General features: G+C 44.0%; 1 protein-coding gene across 3 annotated transcripts in view; it reads left to right on the forward strand.

Annotated features, from left to right (window-relative positions):
* NCK2 (NCK adaptor protein 2) overlaps positions 1-16,763 on the forward strand; it is a 171,162-nt gene that overhangs the window by 104,368 nt on the left and 50,031 nt on the right. For all 3 annotated transcript variants that reach the window (XM_066377523.1, XM_066377522.1, XM_066377524.1), the window contains one exon: positions 3,837-4,078. In XM_066377523.1, the coding sequence (XP_066233620.1) occupies positions 3,853-4,078 (226 nt within the window). In that variant the 5' untranslated portion in view covers positions 3,837-3,852. The remainder of the gene's footprint in view (positions 1-3,836; positions 4,079-16,763) is intronic.

Here is a 16,763-nt window from a genome sequence, read left to right on the forward strand (position 1 = left end):
CACCTCTCTGTCCCCTCCATTCACCTGGTGGTTGCCCAGCATCACCTCCCTTCAGAGCGCCTTCATTTGCTCCCTTCCACATAGACTAGACGCCTTTCCCATGTCCTCAGGGTCCCCGAGGGTGGCAGCCCTGGTATGAAACAGCAGGAGCAATGAGTGCAACTCTCCACAGCCACGACTCTGCTTCTGAAAGAGCTGACCGTTTTCCTGGTCGACTAAGGAGGGTGTGGTTCCAACTCAGTCTCCCGTGCAAAGCTCCTTTGGTGAAGGTTTTTGGAAAATATGGGATCAGGTATTCGTTGAGTTTCAGAAGCAGAGATGTTCAAGGGTTGGCTGACCTTCAGCTGTATATGCTGATTACTCCAATGAGGTTGCTATCGATTGGCTGACAATCAAAAGCACTCAGGTTGTTGTTTGGTGACTTTATCAGGGAGAGATATTGTAGTTTATTGCTGGCCTTCTGTAATACTGGACTGAAGCACTTTCTGATAGGCCAACTTCTTGGAGTAAGTTGGTTGTTGATTGGCTGTCCCCTGAAGCTTTTATATTGATGGGAAGCTGTCATAAATCAATTAGAATTGGTTTAAAACCCATGCTGTGACTAAGGAAGTACCAGTCCTTTTGTTGGTACATAGGAACTTTCTGTTTTCACCTGTCATAGTATTGTAGATTTCCTGGGTTGGAATAAGTCCATCAGAACACAGACCACGCAGTAGGCCTTCACCCAACCACCCACCCTCAGAAGTGAGCACACAAACACAGATTTGGGAGTCAACAGACCTAGGGTTAAATCCTGACCCTGTCATTTAGCAAGTCACTTCATCTCTGTGATCTTTTGCGTCCTGAAGGATAACAGCTCCCTCCCTGCAAGGGCAGTCCCAGATGGTCATTCAGTGAGTTCATGCATGTCAGGTGCCCACCATGCACTCAACATTTACCTTAGTAAACTCAACCTTTGAGTTTTGATCACAGTCCATAGCTCTGGTGACCAGGAATGCAGCCTGGGGATGCCATTTGGTGACTCTGTTCCATCTTTATGGTTTTTCCCTTCTCAGGCTTGTCAGAAACACAAGCTGTAAATAGCTGATGCTCAGCCCTCCCTCCTAGAGACTCTGATGTAGCTGACCTCTGCGAGGCCTCAGGCACTGGTGTTGTTTGAGCTCACGTGTTATGTTCAGTGTTCATTGAAGTACACTGTGCCTGGCCAGCTCCTCACCTAAAGCCATGCAGAAAATTAATAAGTTGCTTTGATTGTTAAAAAACAAACAAACCATCTTTATGACTTTAAAAATCTATTCTGACAGAAAGGTCAGTTAGGATAAAGAGGCATGTGGTATGGACTTGAGATTTTCTGAAAGTAGATTACAAAATTGTCTACCTTTAGGAAATGAGCTTTGTGTAAACTCTGCCCTATTGGTCATTGTATACACTATACAAAAGCTTTATTAAACATTGCCTCCTTCCCAAAAGGTTCATTATCTCAATTTTGATTAATTTATGAAAGTGAACATGCATTCTTTATAAATTTTTATAGCATCAAGTAGAAAGTGTCATGTTATTTAAAAATTATATGCATGCCTTTGTGGCATCCATGTGCATAGGCTACCTCTGTAACCCTGGAGTCATCTCTATAAAATCATGAGAACTCCTTTTTGTTAGACAGGAAGTGGGTTTTAGTCAGTGGCCTTTATATTATTCCTTTCTTTCTAGTTTTGAGGAAACTTCTAGTCAGTTGAAGGACTGAATATAGAATTTTCTCGCTGAAAAAATCCTGGCCTATATTCTACCTAAGAGCATGCAGCTGCTAGAGTAAGTGACAGTTGTATTCATTTTAGTCATTTAGATGTGACTTTGCCACTTAATACTTCCAAAACTGATGTCTCTAGATATATAATATGCTATATTTATTTGTTTATGTTAATAAACTTTTTATTTTGGACTAGTTGTATATTACAGGTCACCCTTTATATTGTACATGTTGTGGGTCTTGACAAATGTATATTGACATGTCCCCACTATTAAAGTACCATGCAGCCTGACCAGGTGGTGGTGCAGTGGATAGAGCGTCGACTAGGATGCAGAGGACCCAGGTTTGAAACCCTGAGGTCACCAGCTTGAGCATGGGATCATACACATGACCCCATGGTCACTGGCTTGAGCCCAAAGGTCGCTGGCTTGAAGCCCAAGGTCCCTGGCTTGATCCCAAGGTCTCTGGCTTGAGCAAGGGATCACTTGCTCTGCTGTTGCCACCCTGTCAAGGCACATGTGAGAAAGCAATCAGTGAACAACTAAGGTGCTACAACAAAGAATTGATGCTTCTCATCTCTCTCCCTTCCTGTCTGTCTTTATCTGTCCCTCCCTCTGTCACAAAAAATAATAATAATAATAATAAAGTATCACACAGAGCAGTCTCATTGACCTAAAAGTTATTTGTGTCCTTCCAGTTCATCCTTTCCTCCCTCATGTCCATGGAAATCACAGGTTCTTTTTACTGTCTCCATAGTTTTGCCTTTTCCAGAACATCTACTGTTGGAATTGTTAAAGAAAAAATATTGTCACTTATTAAAAGTCAATAGGGCACACTTGCAGGGGCTGCAGCTTGGGAATTTGGCAGCGGGGAGAGAGGCCGGGCTCAACTCTAAACACAGGAAGGCAAAGTAAGAGTTTACTGTAGGAACAGATAGGGGTGGATGACTGGAGAAGTCCTAAAAGGAAACTTTAAAGGGGGTGTTCTGGCTAGGTTGACCTCACAGGAGGTCAAGGTGATCTGCTTCACCTGGGTGAGGGTGGAGGATTCTGGGATAAACCACCTGAGCATGATTCTAATTAAAATTGAGCAATGCAGAGTCCGGTATAGAAGTACGAAAGTTGAGGCCTCATCGGGGGACAGGATTCAGAGGAGCCTGACTTCAGTGGTGAAAGAGAGCCTTTGTGAGAATCAGACAACATACGGCCTTTTCAGTTGGGTTTCTTTCCCTTAGGAACATGCATTGAAGGTTTCTCCATGGATTTTCATGGCTTGAAAGCTCATTTCGTTTTATCACTGAGTAATATTCCATTATCTGGATATGCCACAGTTTATTTATCTGTTCATCTCCTGAAGGACATCTACATTGTTCCCAAATTTTGGCAATGATGAATGAAGCTGCTATAAACATCCGTGTGCAGGTTTCAAGAATAATTTTATATTTATAGAAATATCACAAAAGTAGCACAAAACATTCCTATATATTTTTAACTCAGTTTCCCCTAGTATTAACCGTGGCACCTTTGTCAAAACTAAGAGAGTGACATTGGTACCTTCCCGTTAACTAGACTTTTTTGCGTTTGACTGGTGTTTCACTAATTTTTTTTTCTATTTGAGGATTCACTGTAGGATACCACATTTATTTAAATTTTAATTTATAGGAAGAGTTTGGGTGTGTTTTTTTATTATTATTAAATACGTTCATGAAATTCAGCATATAGTAAGAAAGTGGATGTAAACATACCAGCTCTAAGGACCTGGTGTTGCTTAATTGGATGAACATATTCATGGTGAACACATTCATGATATTATTGTTGCTTAGAATTTTTTGAAAGTTTGTTTTTGTATTTGGCAGAGCATGAAGAATTCCCAGTGCACAAAATTAAGATTTGTTTTAAAAGGCTGCAGTTTTTAAACAAAAAACTTATTGAAAGAAGGTCATGTTAAGGTTGAGTATTTCAGGACCCAGGAGAAAACCAGTTGCCAAGCTGTAATAAAAGCTGTCAATTGCATAATATTTCAAGTTGATGCAAAGGATGAAATGTTTGGTTGGTTCTTTAATGAGCATCTCCAAATGTTTTGCTGGCAGGAGGACTCCATGAAAGATGACAGAAGAAGTTATTGTGATAGCGAAGTGGGACTACACTGCCCAACAGGACCAGGAGCTGGACATTAAGAAGAACGAACGCCTATGGCTGCTTGATGACTCTAAGACGTGGTGGCGGGTGAGGAACGCTGCCAATAGGACGGGCTACGTGCCATCCAACTACGTGGAGAGAAAGAACAGTCTGAAGAAGGGCTCACTGGTGAAGAACCTGAAGGACACACTAGGTGAGTATTCATGGCACTGGGACCCAGGTTAGAGCTGAGCTACTTTCTGTTATGAAGAGTGAGGAAGCCTGGTAGGTGCCTTTTGAGGAGAGAGTGTTCATCTTTTTAGTTTGTATTTTAAATGTTAACATTGTAACATTGTTCTAGTTGTTGGTTATTTTTTTTTTAATCTCTGTAAATTAAGAGACCGAGATGGAGAAATGTTGTGTTTGTAATTTCCTAGAGATTAGAGTTTGGAACCTTGTGCACATTGACACTTCTATGTGTTTCCAGTGCCTGCACATGTTTCTCTCTCCTGGCGTCAGCATTCAAGAGGGTTCTGTGGTGGAGCCACCACCTCCAAAAATACCAACAGCTCTGCCTGTGACATTCCGTCTGATCTTCTCTCTTACAAAATCCTGTCCATCTGGCCTCTAATGCACAGAGAAGGAAATAGTGAGAAGCACTTTGAACCTGGATGAATTTCATACCACAGCCCTCGACAGTGTAACTGAGCGAGCACCAGTGTGATGTCGGAGGCTGTCTAGAGCCACTCCGGTGGGGGCTTCTGGGGGCTCAGCTTTGCTGGCGCGTCCAGCTTCCTTCCCACATGCCTGTCTCTTCTCCAGTGTCGGGAGTTAATGGTGGCCAGCCTTGCCTTTGTATTTGTATGCATATCAGACTCACAGCAGTTACTGCTTCTTGAGAAGATAACTTTAAGGGCCTTTCGAAAGAATAACGGAACTGCCCTGCCATTTAAAAATTTATTGTTGCCTCCTTAGATGAGTATCATGTGGTTGTATATGAGGCTGCTGGCTATCACTTAAGAGTTTGCTATTGAGATAAGTCAATATTATCACCTATGTTATATTTACTTAAGTTTCTTATTTTTATTTCTGACAAAAGGATTTTTTTTCATTTAGGGGAGAAGATGGGGAAACTAAAAAGAAAATTATACACAAAATGTAGTAGGTGTTGCAAAATATTTGTCTGTCATTCTTGAAATCTTGAGAAGTCTACTAACTCTTCAAAATAGTTGGGTAGTATTTTCGTGTGATTTTCGTGTTATGTCCATGATTTGGAGAGGGAAGTGAAACACAGCCCTGTGTATGAATCACTCTAACTCACCAGTTCTCCAAGATTCTGAGCCTAATGTACAAATTCCATTTTTCATGAGCAGTCTGATCCTTTTTCCACTACACTCCATCCCTTTATCTTTGTTTTCCAAGCAAGTCACTGTAAAGAAACATTGTCGAATGCTTATAACTCTTACTTAACTGTGGTAAAGAAATGTGGGTAACATGAATAGATAAATACCTTAAGTGCCTAAGCTTAATTATTTTTTTCCAATTTTAGCTTTTCACATACCAAAGTGCTTTTCTTCCTTTTTTTTTTAGCTACTCAACACTGTTGACTTGTTTTGTTTCTTATCCATTTTGAAAAATATATTTGTGAGATTCTAGTAAAGAATGAAATGCCCAGAAACTGATTGAAATACTGGGAAGCAAAATAAGGTAAAACAAACACTCTGAATTATCTGGAAATTCCCTGAATACCTTGTCATTTTTTCCTTCAGTTTTAGCAGGAGAGAAGGCAAAGCCTCAGATTGAAACTGTTGTCCATATCTTTCCTGTTTAGTTTTTCACAAGCTGTGATCAGAGCTGTGACCAGTTAGTTCAGTATGCTAATGTGCCAGGGGCCTCCGTGCAGAGGGTGCAGAGGAAACCGGCTTAGCCAGCACCCTTGTGCTGGGTGCTCGCTGCCACACCCCGCCCCTGACAGATGGCCACCCAGCGCTGCTGGAACCCTTCTGCTTCTAAGGAAACCAGTTCCATTTTTGGAGAACACAAATTGTTAGAAAGCTCTTCCTTAAATAGAGTCCAAGTTTGCTTTTCTTTCCCTCTCCCCTGGGCTCCCATGTCCTAGGAGCTGCACTGAGTGCCTGATGCTCTTGTAGGGTGACAGCTGTCCTCCCAGCTTCAGTCTCCATTCAGGCACACACTGCCTTGGATGCTTGGTACTGAGTATTGGGTGTTGAAAAAAATACAGATAGAATTATACTTCTAACATCCATTTCTGTTAGGAGCAGTTGCGGTTCACAGTCTGAAGGTCGGTACTTCTATCACCGTAGAACACTGCCCCCTTTGTTGTGTGTCTTTCTGATTTGGTGTATCTGTCATGCTCTCCCACAGCCCTGCTTTTCCTGGACAAAGAGAGACTGTGTTACCTCAGCACGAGGTTTTCATTGCCTTCTTGAGTAGTATCAAAGAGAAGAGAGGCGCCCTGCCAGAATCCCGGTGGTGGAGAGACTTCTTATATCTCCACGGCCAGACTTGACATGGCATTATTATCAAGAAGGAACGTGAAGACTTTCTGCAGCCTCTCAAGGGTCTCTGTTGCTAAAAAAAAATTGGAGCTAAAGTGTTCATGGCTTTCTGTCTACGTTACTGTCACCAGTGTGCCTTCTGAATTACAGTATGATTTTAGATCAATTATGCAGTCAGCAGAACTGATCTCTACTGTGCATTAGAAGGAGTGAAAGCAAATCAGAAACTACAGTGCATATGTTAAGCTTCTAGTAGCTACTTATGGTGTCATCCACATTTGTAATTTGTATTGCTCTAGAAATCTACCTAACTCCTAAATACATGGTAAGATTTCCCTGGCAAATGTCTGGTTTGGAAAAATGTGCCAAGACTCCCCAGGAAAGTCATAAGTGTTATAAATGTGTGTTTGTATCTCTAATTGCTTGTAGATAACTCTATCAAGTAATCTCCTGCTTCCTTATACTCACTTGGTATGTTAATTTACTGATTTTGATGGTTGTGTTCTGGTTCTGGAGGATAATGCCTTGTTTGTGAAGTAAATTAAGTTAATTGCATATAATAATTGGTTAGAGTGACTTTGATGAAAAGATCTATCTGTTAGGAAAGGATGGCCATTCTTTTTTTCTCTTTAATAACTTATAATTGAATAAAACAATATGTACTCTTATTTACCCATGGGCTAAACACTTATATATACTGGATCTCCTCTCATATTCAACTTATGATCATGAACAAGAGAAGTTCTGCATAGACACAAGGCGCAGTTGTTAGGAGCCCTTTCTGCTGGCTGAGCCCAGCTCATGCCCTGAAGGACTTCAGCTGCACAGCCCTGCAGCTCAGCCAGAAGACCATTCCTGGGCTACAATCTGGCCTTGACATTGCAGCCTGACTTATAAAATCAGAATGGTTAGATGTTTTAAAGCATTGTGCTAAATCTTTAGCTGTGGAGAAGCTGCTCCTAGAGTGGTGTTTTTCAAAGATTTGTTGCCACTTTATATAACAGCTAGAACCCACCCAAAACCCTAAAGGTTAACTCTTCTCATGGCTAAGTCCAGGTGCTGACTTCCTTTACATTAAATGATACAGTTTCATCTATAATCTCTGTTCCAAGGCACCATGCCCATTGCTAACCACTTTGAGCATCTAGAGCTAAAAGTGATGTGCCTCAGGGTTTGCCCCTTGAGCATTTGTCCCAGTGTGACCATCCCTAAGGTAGTTAGAAACCTGGAGTCATTGGACTCCCACCTCTGTGATTCCAACCAGACCTGGGGGCAGAGTGGAGCTGCCCTAGGGATTCCACAATGCCAGCTAACTGTAAAATAGCTCTGACACTGGTTTGAGCTAATGCTTTTGGATGAGGGGTGGGGGTTCCTATGGATGAAATTTACAGCCTTCTTAAAGGCATAGCCATGCTGGGGTTGACTTTGGAGTGGCTAAGTGACTTGCCCAAGAACACACTACTAGTCATAGATTTGAGACAGAGGTGGGACTTCAACTCAAACTTGAGAGTTCTTTTGTTTTATTTTGTTTTTACTATACCAAGTTAAATATCAAGATTTAGTAGATGGGCATTTGCTAGGAATCTGTGGCAGAGACAGGCACTTAGAATGTTAGAGGAAATTGTAGTGATAACAAATTTTTTTATTTTAGAGCTAAAATACTTAGCAAAACTTGAGTGGGGTCCCAGACATAACTGGTAATTATGTATCAATGTTAATTTCCAGATGATGGTTGTGTTGTAGTTCTGGAGAATAATGTCCTTGTTTGTGAAAATACACACAAAGTGTTCAGGTGATGGAACCTCCTGTTGGCAGCTTATTCTCAAATGGCTCAGGGAAAATAATGTTCTTGTGTTGTTCTCATAACTTTTCTGTACATTAAAACAGATGGACAGACACATGAGTGGTTTGAAGACCACCTTAGGATATGAAGTTGGCACATAGCAGAGGGAAAGTAACTGGGGCTTCCGAGCTCTGTCCGTGTGTTTATTAGATTTGGCATAACCCTTTCAGAGACCAGAGGGTGTCACTGAGAACCTGTTGAGATTGCACCTGAAACAGGAGAGTGATGCACCAGGTGTAAACATGTCCAACTGATTCTACATCAGAACGGTTTCCCCCAGTTCTTGGCTCAGAACTTTTTCTAATCATCCAGTAGGTTCCATCCATATCACCAGCTTCCATGTGAGGAAGTGCCTGCTTCTTGTCAGGTCAGCCCAGACAGCTTTGAGCCAGTTCAAGACGTGCTTTTTCGTTGTCACAGAGATAGGGAGAGTGATCATCAGACACGGTCTTCCGGGCTTACGGGCTCTGTGGTTGTGCAGGATGTGGGGGTTTCATTCAGACACTGCAGGATTGTGGATCTACTGTGACTATAAATGTCCTTAGAAGACCTGAATCTGGGCAAGGTATTCGTTATGAATGAAATGTGGGTAACAAAACCATAGCCTGTGACTATGGGAACCAATGAGTTTCAGCTGTCCCTTGGCAATCCCTTGTAAGCCACTTCATTCCCTGCTGAGCGACCTTTGCAAGCAATAACCGAAGGCTTTAAAATAGGGGTGCACACATTATGTGGGGATCAGCACAGTGTAACAGGGTATGTTTGGATCAGAAGTGGGAGCCTGGAAAGACTTTATTTCATCTGGTGGGATATAGAGACAGCACAAGGTTTAGTGCCTGGCTTTCTGAAGCTTGTCTGGGAAATGGCACAGGCACAAGCAAGCAGTCCTCACTTGAACAGTGGCACTGTTCCTGCCGGTCCCACTGGAACTGGTGCTGTATTGTGCAGGTCAGGCCTCTCTCCTGTCCTTTCAGAAGCAGCATAGCATGGTGAGGTGGGGGACCTATGTTCAAATGCAGGCTTTGCCATGTACTAATGGAGCGGCTTTGGGCAAGCTGCTGAAAACCAAGCTTCAGCTGCATCATTTATCATGTAGGGTAAATGATTACTTGTCTCATGGAATGGATGAGAATTGAGTGTCGTCATTCATGAAAGAAAGACTACTTGGGGGGCTGAGTTGAGACTTGTGAGAGGAGGTGCGGCTTTCACCGAGGGAGGAAGAATGCAAGCAAAGAAAGACGCTGGATGTCATGGGCCTGTTGAAGGACACAGAGCCAGCTGATGGAGGTAGATGAAAATGTTGGGGAGTCCTGAGTGGTTGGGGCACACCACACTGGGAATGCCCTGACCTTTGATGATGGTTTTTGGAAAGGGAACTCTCCCCCACAGGTGTCCCACATGGTGACAAAGGAGAGGACCTTCAGGGTGTTTGGTAAGGTTTTCTGATTGTGGTCTTGTGGAAGGCTTGGAGGGAGCCAGTTGATCAGCAGGAGGCTCATAGCAACTCAGGCTGATGCTGCAAGTCCTGAGCTCAGCAGTGGGAATGAGGGTGACGGATCTGAGGGACTTTGAAGGAAGAGCCCAGGCTGTGTGTTGACTGGCTGTGGAATGAGTGACGCCATGGTTTGAGCTTGAGTGAATGACCAACACAATGAGTAAGAGAATTAGGGAAGTGGGAAGAGAAACTGGACCCTGAGGACAGACCCATTTGAGTTTGAGGTGATGGGCAGGGCAGTTGGTGAAAATGTTCATGACTCTCAAGTTTAGGACAGAAAATTTAGATTTTTGTTATAATGTACTTCCTATTTTTAAGTGAATTTTAGTGTTTGGACTTGTATGGGAGTAATTTTCTGTGGGACTTGCAGCAGAGACCTCACCTCTCTGAAGCAGCTGTGATGAAGCAGCCGAGGCTCCTGTCTCTGTGCTGTCCTGAGGGGCCCTGGTCTTCTGTCCACTTCCGAGGGCTGTCACCATAGCCCTCCCCTGGCAGGAGGCCTACAGAGTCCACAGGCTTCTCAGCCAGCAGTCCCCGCGAAGCATGGCGCCCCACACCCCAGAGCCAAACAAAGGCTAATGCAACATAAAAATTCAAATCAAAGCCTCCAAACTGATTTTCTTTGGATTTTCCCAGAGTGAACAGTATTAACGATTTTTCTTTGAGTGCCCGATTTGTGTCAGATACTGTGCCAGGAGCCAGTGCACATTTTTGTTTAATCTTCACAATAACCCTAAGGGGGACATAATCATTTTTCATGTAAAAAAAGTAATTGAAACTCAGAAGTTAAATAACACACAGTAAGTGATGGGCTTGAAATTCAAACCAGGTCTGCTTGACTTCAATCTCTGTTGTGGTTGATGGTTTCAGGAACTGGGGACTCGGATTGGGGGGTGGGGATGACCCCTGCTTGGCATTGATGTTGGCAAACTCAGTCATTCCCAGGCTTCCATGCACATAGCTGCTTATGTTTCCATCCTTTCTGTGGCCCCTCAAATTCTAGGGGACCAGCTCCTTCCATGAGCATTGTTTGCTCCCTGGCCCCATGGGAGTTACTTAATAACTTTACCTGATTTCTTCATGTGGAGGTGAGCAGGAGCCATTAGTTAAAATAACTCCGAAGCTGACATCTCGGGAACGTAGCTTCTTTTTCGTAAATTGATGTTCTCTGTGGGACAGCAAACACGTACTGCAGCTGCTGTGTGCACTCTATTTCAGCCACCTTTGTCACTCAAGCTTTCTTTGTAAGACACAGGCTTTTGCACACAGCTATTCCTCAAAATGCATGGGTTTTTATTCATTTTAGACAGGTATACCTATAAAAAATTGAGAATAAAAAAAGAAAAAACCAAATCATTTATGATCTTATCATCCAGAAATATTCCCTGTGTCTAAACATTTGTGTCTGTTTATTCAAAATCGCATTAATGCAATGTGGAAGCAACTTCTTGCTGTTTATCAGTACTAGCTGTCCCAGGGCATTTAGTGAGGAAAATATCAAGCTCGTTCTACAGGTGCTGGACCTTGACACAAGCTGGAAAGGCAATTTAAAGAAAAGCAAGCTTGCATGCACCTCCTGGCTCATCAGAGGCTCGCATGTTTTGTGTATTTTATAAACCATGTAAGAGGAGATGCTGATTCTTTAGGGTTCATCTGTCTTAGATGTGGTTTGTCTTCCTGGGTTGAATGTTCTTCAAGAACAGAAAAGTACTGTTAATCATCCTTAAACAAACTTCCTAAACTGAGTCACTCTCTTAGCAACTTTCATCATTTCAAAAAGGAATACAAAGCCAGACCATTCTTCATGAAAAGTTTGTATGGAACACGTGAGAAGATTAAGAGACAGCAATTTGATTCATTGATGGATTGATTTTTTTTTTTTTTTTTTTTTTTTTTTTTGCCTAACAAATATGTGAAAAGGGCCTTGACAATGTCTGACCCTTATTAGGGTGTTCTTATAACTGTAAATTAAAAAGACGATTTTACTTTGAACTAGACGATTTTACTTTGAACTATGGCTATTAATCATAGTTCTTACCACATTGCAGCTCTGTAGGTTGACACATTTAAAAGCAAAGCTTCATGACTTGCTCACAATTTGATTTTAAACTTTAACTTCGACAATTTATCATCTCTTCCCCACATTAAGAGAGGGACTCTGTGGGTTCTAGAGTTGCATTTAACACATCAGGTTTACCTTCTTATTCTCTATCGTATAATCTACCATTATATGAACATGGATTACATGTTGGGTCTCATAATTCTTTAGAATTCTGACTGGGGAGATTGTTCACAGGAAAAATGACATGCCAAATATATTGCCCACATATTATAGAAACCTTTATAGTAATTGTGGTGGTGCCAGCCATCTAAAATAGACTTGATTTGTTTTTGTACATCACAAGCTTCCAAATGTTTAGAAACCAAAACTGTAAAACAACTGACAACAGATTAGAGGAGAATAACTAGAAAACAGAGTCAGATTGTCAAAAAGGACACTCATGGGAGAGAATCCAGGGAGCCTGGGAAAGGATGGGGGTCTGTCTGCCCGTAGATGAAAGGAAGCGGTGTGCAGTTTCTGTGGGTGCATGAAACCAAATTGCTCTGTTCCCTGGGCCACACGGTACCCCCTCGTGTCCTGTAGAAGGACAAGAACATCAGGTCAAGTATTTCCCAGCAATTGGTATGTCATTTGCTTGTTACTAAAATGCTTGTACTTCCATTTTCTAAAAAGCACAGAAAACACCATCTCCTGATGAAGGAGTTACACAGGCGGAGCCTTCAATTTTAGAATAGGGAAACATGAACTCGAAATGTCTAGTAACCAGCCCTGGCCGGTTGGCTCAGCGGTAGAGCGTCGGCCTGGCGTGCGGGGGACCCGGGTTCGATTCCCGGCCTTCGATTCCCGGCCAGGGCACATAGGAGAAGCGCCCATTTGCTTCTCCACCCCCCCCCCTCCTTCCTTTCTGTCTCTCTCTTCCCCTCCCGCAGCCAAGGCTCCATTGGAGCAAAGATGGCCCGGGCGCTGGGGATGGCTCCTTGGCCTCTGCCCCAGGCGCTAGAGTGGCTCTGGTCGCGGCAGAGCGATGCCCCGGAGGGGCAGAGCGTCGCCCCTGGTGGGCGTGCTGGGTGGATCCCGGTCGGGCGCATGCGGGAGTCTGTCTGACTGTCTCTCCCCGTTTCCAGCTTCAGAAAAAAAAAAAATGTCTAGTAACCAAAGTAAAATCTTCTTACCAATATCATTGCTGACTGCATTTCCCCAGGTGGCATGCTCTATTTTTTAAGCTCCATCCATATGTCTTGAATATTCCTTTTCTCTATTACATTTTCATGTCTGTCCCCTAGGGACAGGCCTGGAGGGCCAAGGGGACATTTGTTTACTGGCATGTGCTGTAATGCTACCTGCTGAGCCCTGGAACTCCATCAGGCCAGCACTGCACCTCCTGGTGTTCTCCCCTCCAACCCCCCTGCCCGGTGCTTACCCGGTGCTCACCCCTGCTCTTCTGATGGTAGGGCAGGTAGGCACCTGCATGTCTCCTACCTGATCCATGATAGGCCGGGTCCAATCCGTGGACTAGTGGGGCAGGCCAGGTATTTCTCTGCATGTCAGCCTGCATTTACTCCCTTACTCTTTTGTCTAGAAGTTTGTCCCTGTGATCAGACCCTTAGCTGCCAGTGCTTTCTCTTCAAATCCCGTCACTGCCCTCGCTGCTTCTGAGAATGCCCCAGATGGTTCCTTGTGGTTTTCACAGCCTGGGAAGTCACCTGAGGCAGCTCTTTGTAATATTTTAAGGAGGTGGCCACCCTTTTTTCTTGTTGAAGCAGGCCATCCTGTGGTGGCTGTTGGCTGGGCATCTCACTTGATTTTGTGTTTTTGGTTTTTTAAGAAGTAAAGCAGATGATGGCCTAAGTTGGAAATTTTACAAGTGGGTGTTTAGAAGTAGAGCATGGTTTCATAATGAAACTGTAGCTGTTCTTATTCTACAAATTTAGATTGACTCAATCTATAATGCTTAATCTAATGTGCTAAGGAAAACCATGTGACAAAGGTTCCCTTGGTCTCCTGTGGTTCTTCTATGGTTGCTTTCATAGCCTTGTATGGACAGTTAAGTGACGCTCACTTGATAGTTTGGGCTATATGTAGAATTTTAGAATACTGGGAAGGGCCCTGCAGATAACCTGATCCAAAGGTTTTCTCTGAAAATTGGGCAAATTGAGTGACTTGTCCAAGGTTGCAAGGATTTTTCACAGCATAACCAGGAGTAGGCCTCTTAGTCCCAGGTGGGGTGCTGTCCACAAAGCCAGCTTACCAACCAGGAGCTGGAGGCAGAAGCCCAGTTACCTCCAAGACCTCCCCCTGGAGCAAAGGAAGGGAACACACCTATGACCCCTGTAGGGTGTGCATCTCAGTAACCCTGTTTGCCTGTGAAAGCAGTGTGTGATCTCCGAGCCTTTCTGCCTACTCTGACTTGGAAAATGGGGCTTTTTTAATTCCCCACATGAGGCCCATTTTGCATTATTGAACATCCTCTCTGTGCCTTTCCATAGGGATCCTCATGCTTAGCCCAAAGAGCAGAAGTGAGGTGAGACCTGCCCCCAGGCACCTTTTAGGGAAAAACAGATGTGTATGCATCTCTGTTGAAGAATCACCACCTGTTCTTGTCTCCTGCCTTTGCCCTCAAGGGGCAAGGAAGACAATTAGATGATATACTAAAGGCAATAAATACAACAGCTATCACTTAGGTTTATACTGTATACTAGACACTATGCTAAGTGTGATCCTCAGTTATTGGACACTCATACCAGCCCCACAAAGTGCCACCAATAGCCTAATATTGCAAATGAAGAAACTGAGAAGTGGAAGTATTCGACAGCTGCCAAGGTCTAATGCTAGTAGGTGCAGAAGCTGGGCATGGAGTGCAGTCTGAGAAAGTGGGCTGGCGTCTGGATCAGCTGTCTTTGCTAACCACTTGCCACCTGCATGAATAGGCTGTCCCTTTGCTCGTTCTCATTTGTTTATCACGTTTCATTCTACTTAGGTATGGTCTTGGAAAGATGCATGTGTGCTGAACTTTTGCCAGTGGGTTGACACATTCAGTAATGTTGCAGAATGTCGTATCCTTGCCACATCTCATGCACTCTTTTACATATTCAAAAATGCTTGTGCTGATATATCGGGTACATGTGTTGACAGGTACTAAATATGTATTGTTAATTAAAATTTTTAATTAAAATTTCTAAAAATTATTTTTATTGGCATCTGTGTTACCATTTGACTTTCACATCTGATAGAGAATTCTGGACTTCTAAGCCATTTTGTTCAGGCTTCAACATTCAGTCATGTTATTGCCTGCTTGCTCACAAGTGAATGTTCTTTCTCCTGAGCAAAAGGAAGCTCCTGAACACAAGGCCCCGTGTGGTGGCAGCCCTTTGTCCCTGGTGCCTGTCCCTCTGAGCTGGCTCTTCCTATGTCTCCCTGCTGGACAGGGACACAGGGATGGTGACCAGTTAGTTTCCTTGTCCGTCCTTTAGCTGGAGCCCCTCCCCAGTCAGTGTTGTCTCCTCAGGATGGCAGCTGCCCCTACCTCAGGAGTCTCCTTCCCCCTCTCTGTGGGGACCAGCCCTCTGCCTATAGCTGGGAACTTCGTGTGGCACAGTACTCGCCACAGGGTGAGGGGGGCACTCAAGGTGCACATGCATAGGAATGGTGAAAGTTGGTCTCGATTCATTCTAGTTTGGGGATGAGCAGAGTATGCCAGGAGCTGGTATACCTCGGAGCCCTCAGACAGTACCAGAGCACTGCCTTCTGCCCGAGCCACGGCCTTGCGAGTGTGTGAGTGCCCAGCACATGGCAGGGTCTCAAACTTTTGTTGAAGGGTGCCAGGAAGAAAGAGGTGTGGGGAGGGCTTGGCATGGCATGTATTTGGGAGGTTTGCTAATTGCAGTATTAGTGTGCTCCTAAGTGATCTCATCAGCACTCTTGGCCACATACAGTTATCAATGGGAAGGTCAGTCTGGAAGGATGGAGGCATGCACAGGAAGTGGATTTATTAACTGAGCAAACACTTACTGGGTACCAGGTCCTAAGGCCACAAAATGACCAAACGCGGTCTCTCTGAGGGTCTCTCTCTCTCATAGTGCAGTGGGGCGGGTGAGCACTCTGAGGCTGTGGGTGGGGAAAGCTGAGTTTCTCAAGAGAAAGTGACATCATATAATTTTAGTGCCATTCATGAATCTTAGTGCTGAGCAGATCTTGGGATAGACCCTTGTTTTACTGTGAGGAAAAGGCCTCCAGTGGGTGAGTGACTCCCTGACACTGGAGTCCTGCTCATGAGCCCATGTGATTGCCTCTGGTCTGATCAGGGATGTGCAGATTGACTAAGCTTTTGGAAAAGACGTTGGTTTTCATTTTTAAAAGCTAGATTTAAACTACTAGAGGAAGAAAGTTTCCAGGCCCAACTAGATCACTCACACATCCTGGCCATCTATAGGATATATTCTCCCACCTCGTTGCCAGGACCTTATCACGTGTGGGTGGCACCCAACAAAAGGAACCCTAAGGCTGGGGGTTTTGTGAACAAATTTGATGCCCAAGTGGAAACATGGAAGACCCAGAAAGCTGTAACAGGCAATATTTGGTCCTTTATCTCAGAAGTGGTTAGGGACTCAGGATTACTTCTTTTTTAAGCATATCCAGTTAGTTCCTAATGGGAGAATCCATGGTGCCAAGTAAAGAGTGTTTTCTACCAACAGGACACTCAGAAGAGAGCTTTTTGCTTTGCCTGAGACAGCTCTCCCCTGCCCTGCCCGCCAGCCCGGGCCCCCCTCTGCAGAGTGCAGCCCCAGCGTCTTTGACAGGGAACATTTGCCGCCATAGCCTGCCTTCTCCCTGCACACACCTGCCCTCCTCTGCTGAGCCAGTTTGCACCCAGCAGTTAGTAACTTGAGCCTCCATGAGACAAAAGGAATAGATGCTGACCGAAGCAGCTAAGATGGCATTAGTGCCTGAGTCTGCTTTGCCCTAGATCCGGCCTCATCTGAA

Source organism: Saccopteryx leptura, chromosome 3 (assembly GCF_036850995.1).
Source record: "Saccopteryx leptura isolate mSacLep1 chromosome 3, mSacLep1_pri_phased_curated, whole genome shotgun sequence".
Classification (NCBI taxonomy): Eukaryota; Metazoa; Chordata; class Mammalia; order Chiroptera; family Emballonuridae; genus Saccopteryx; species Saccopteryx leptura.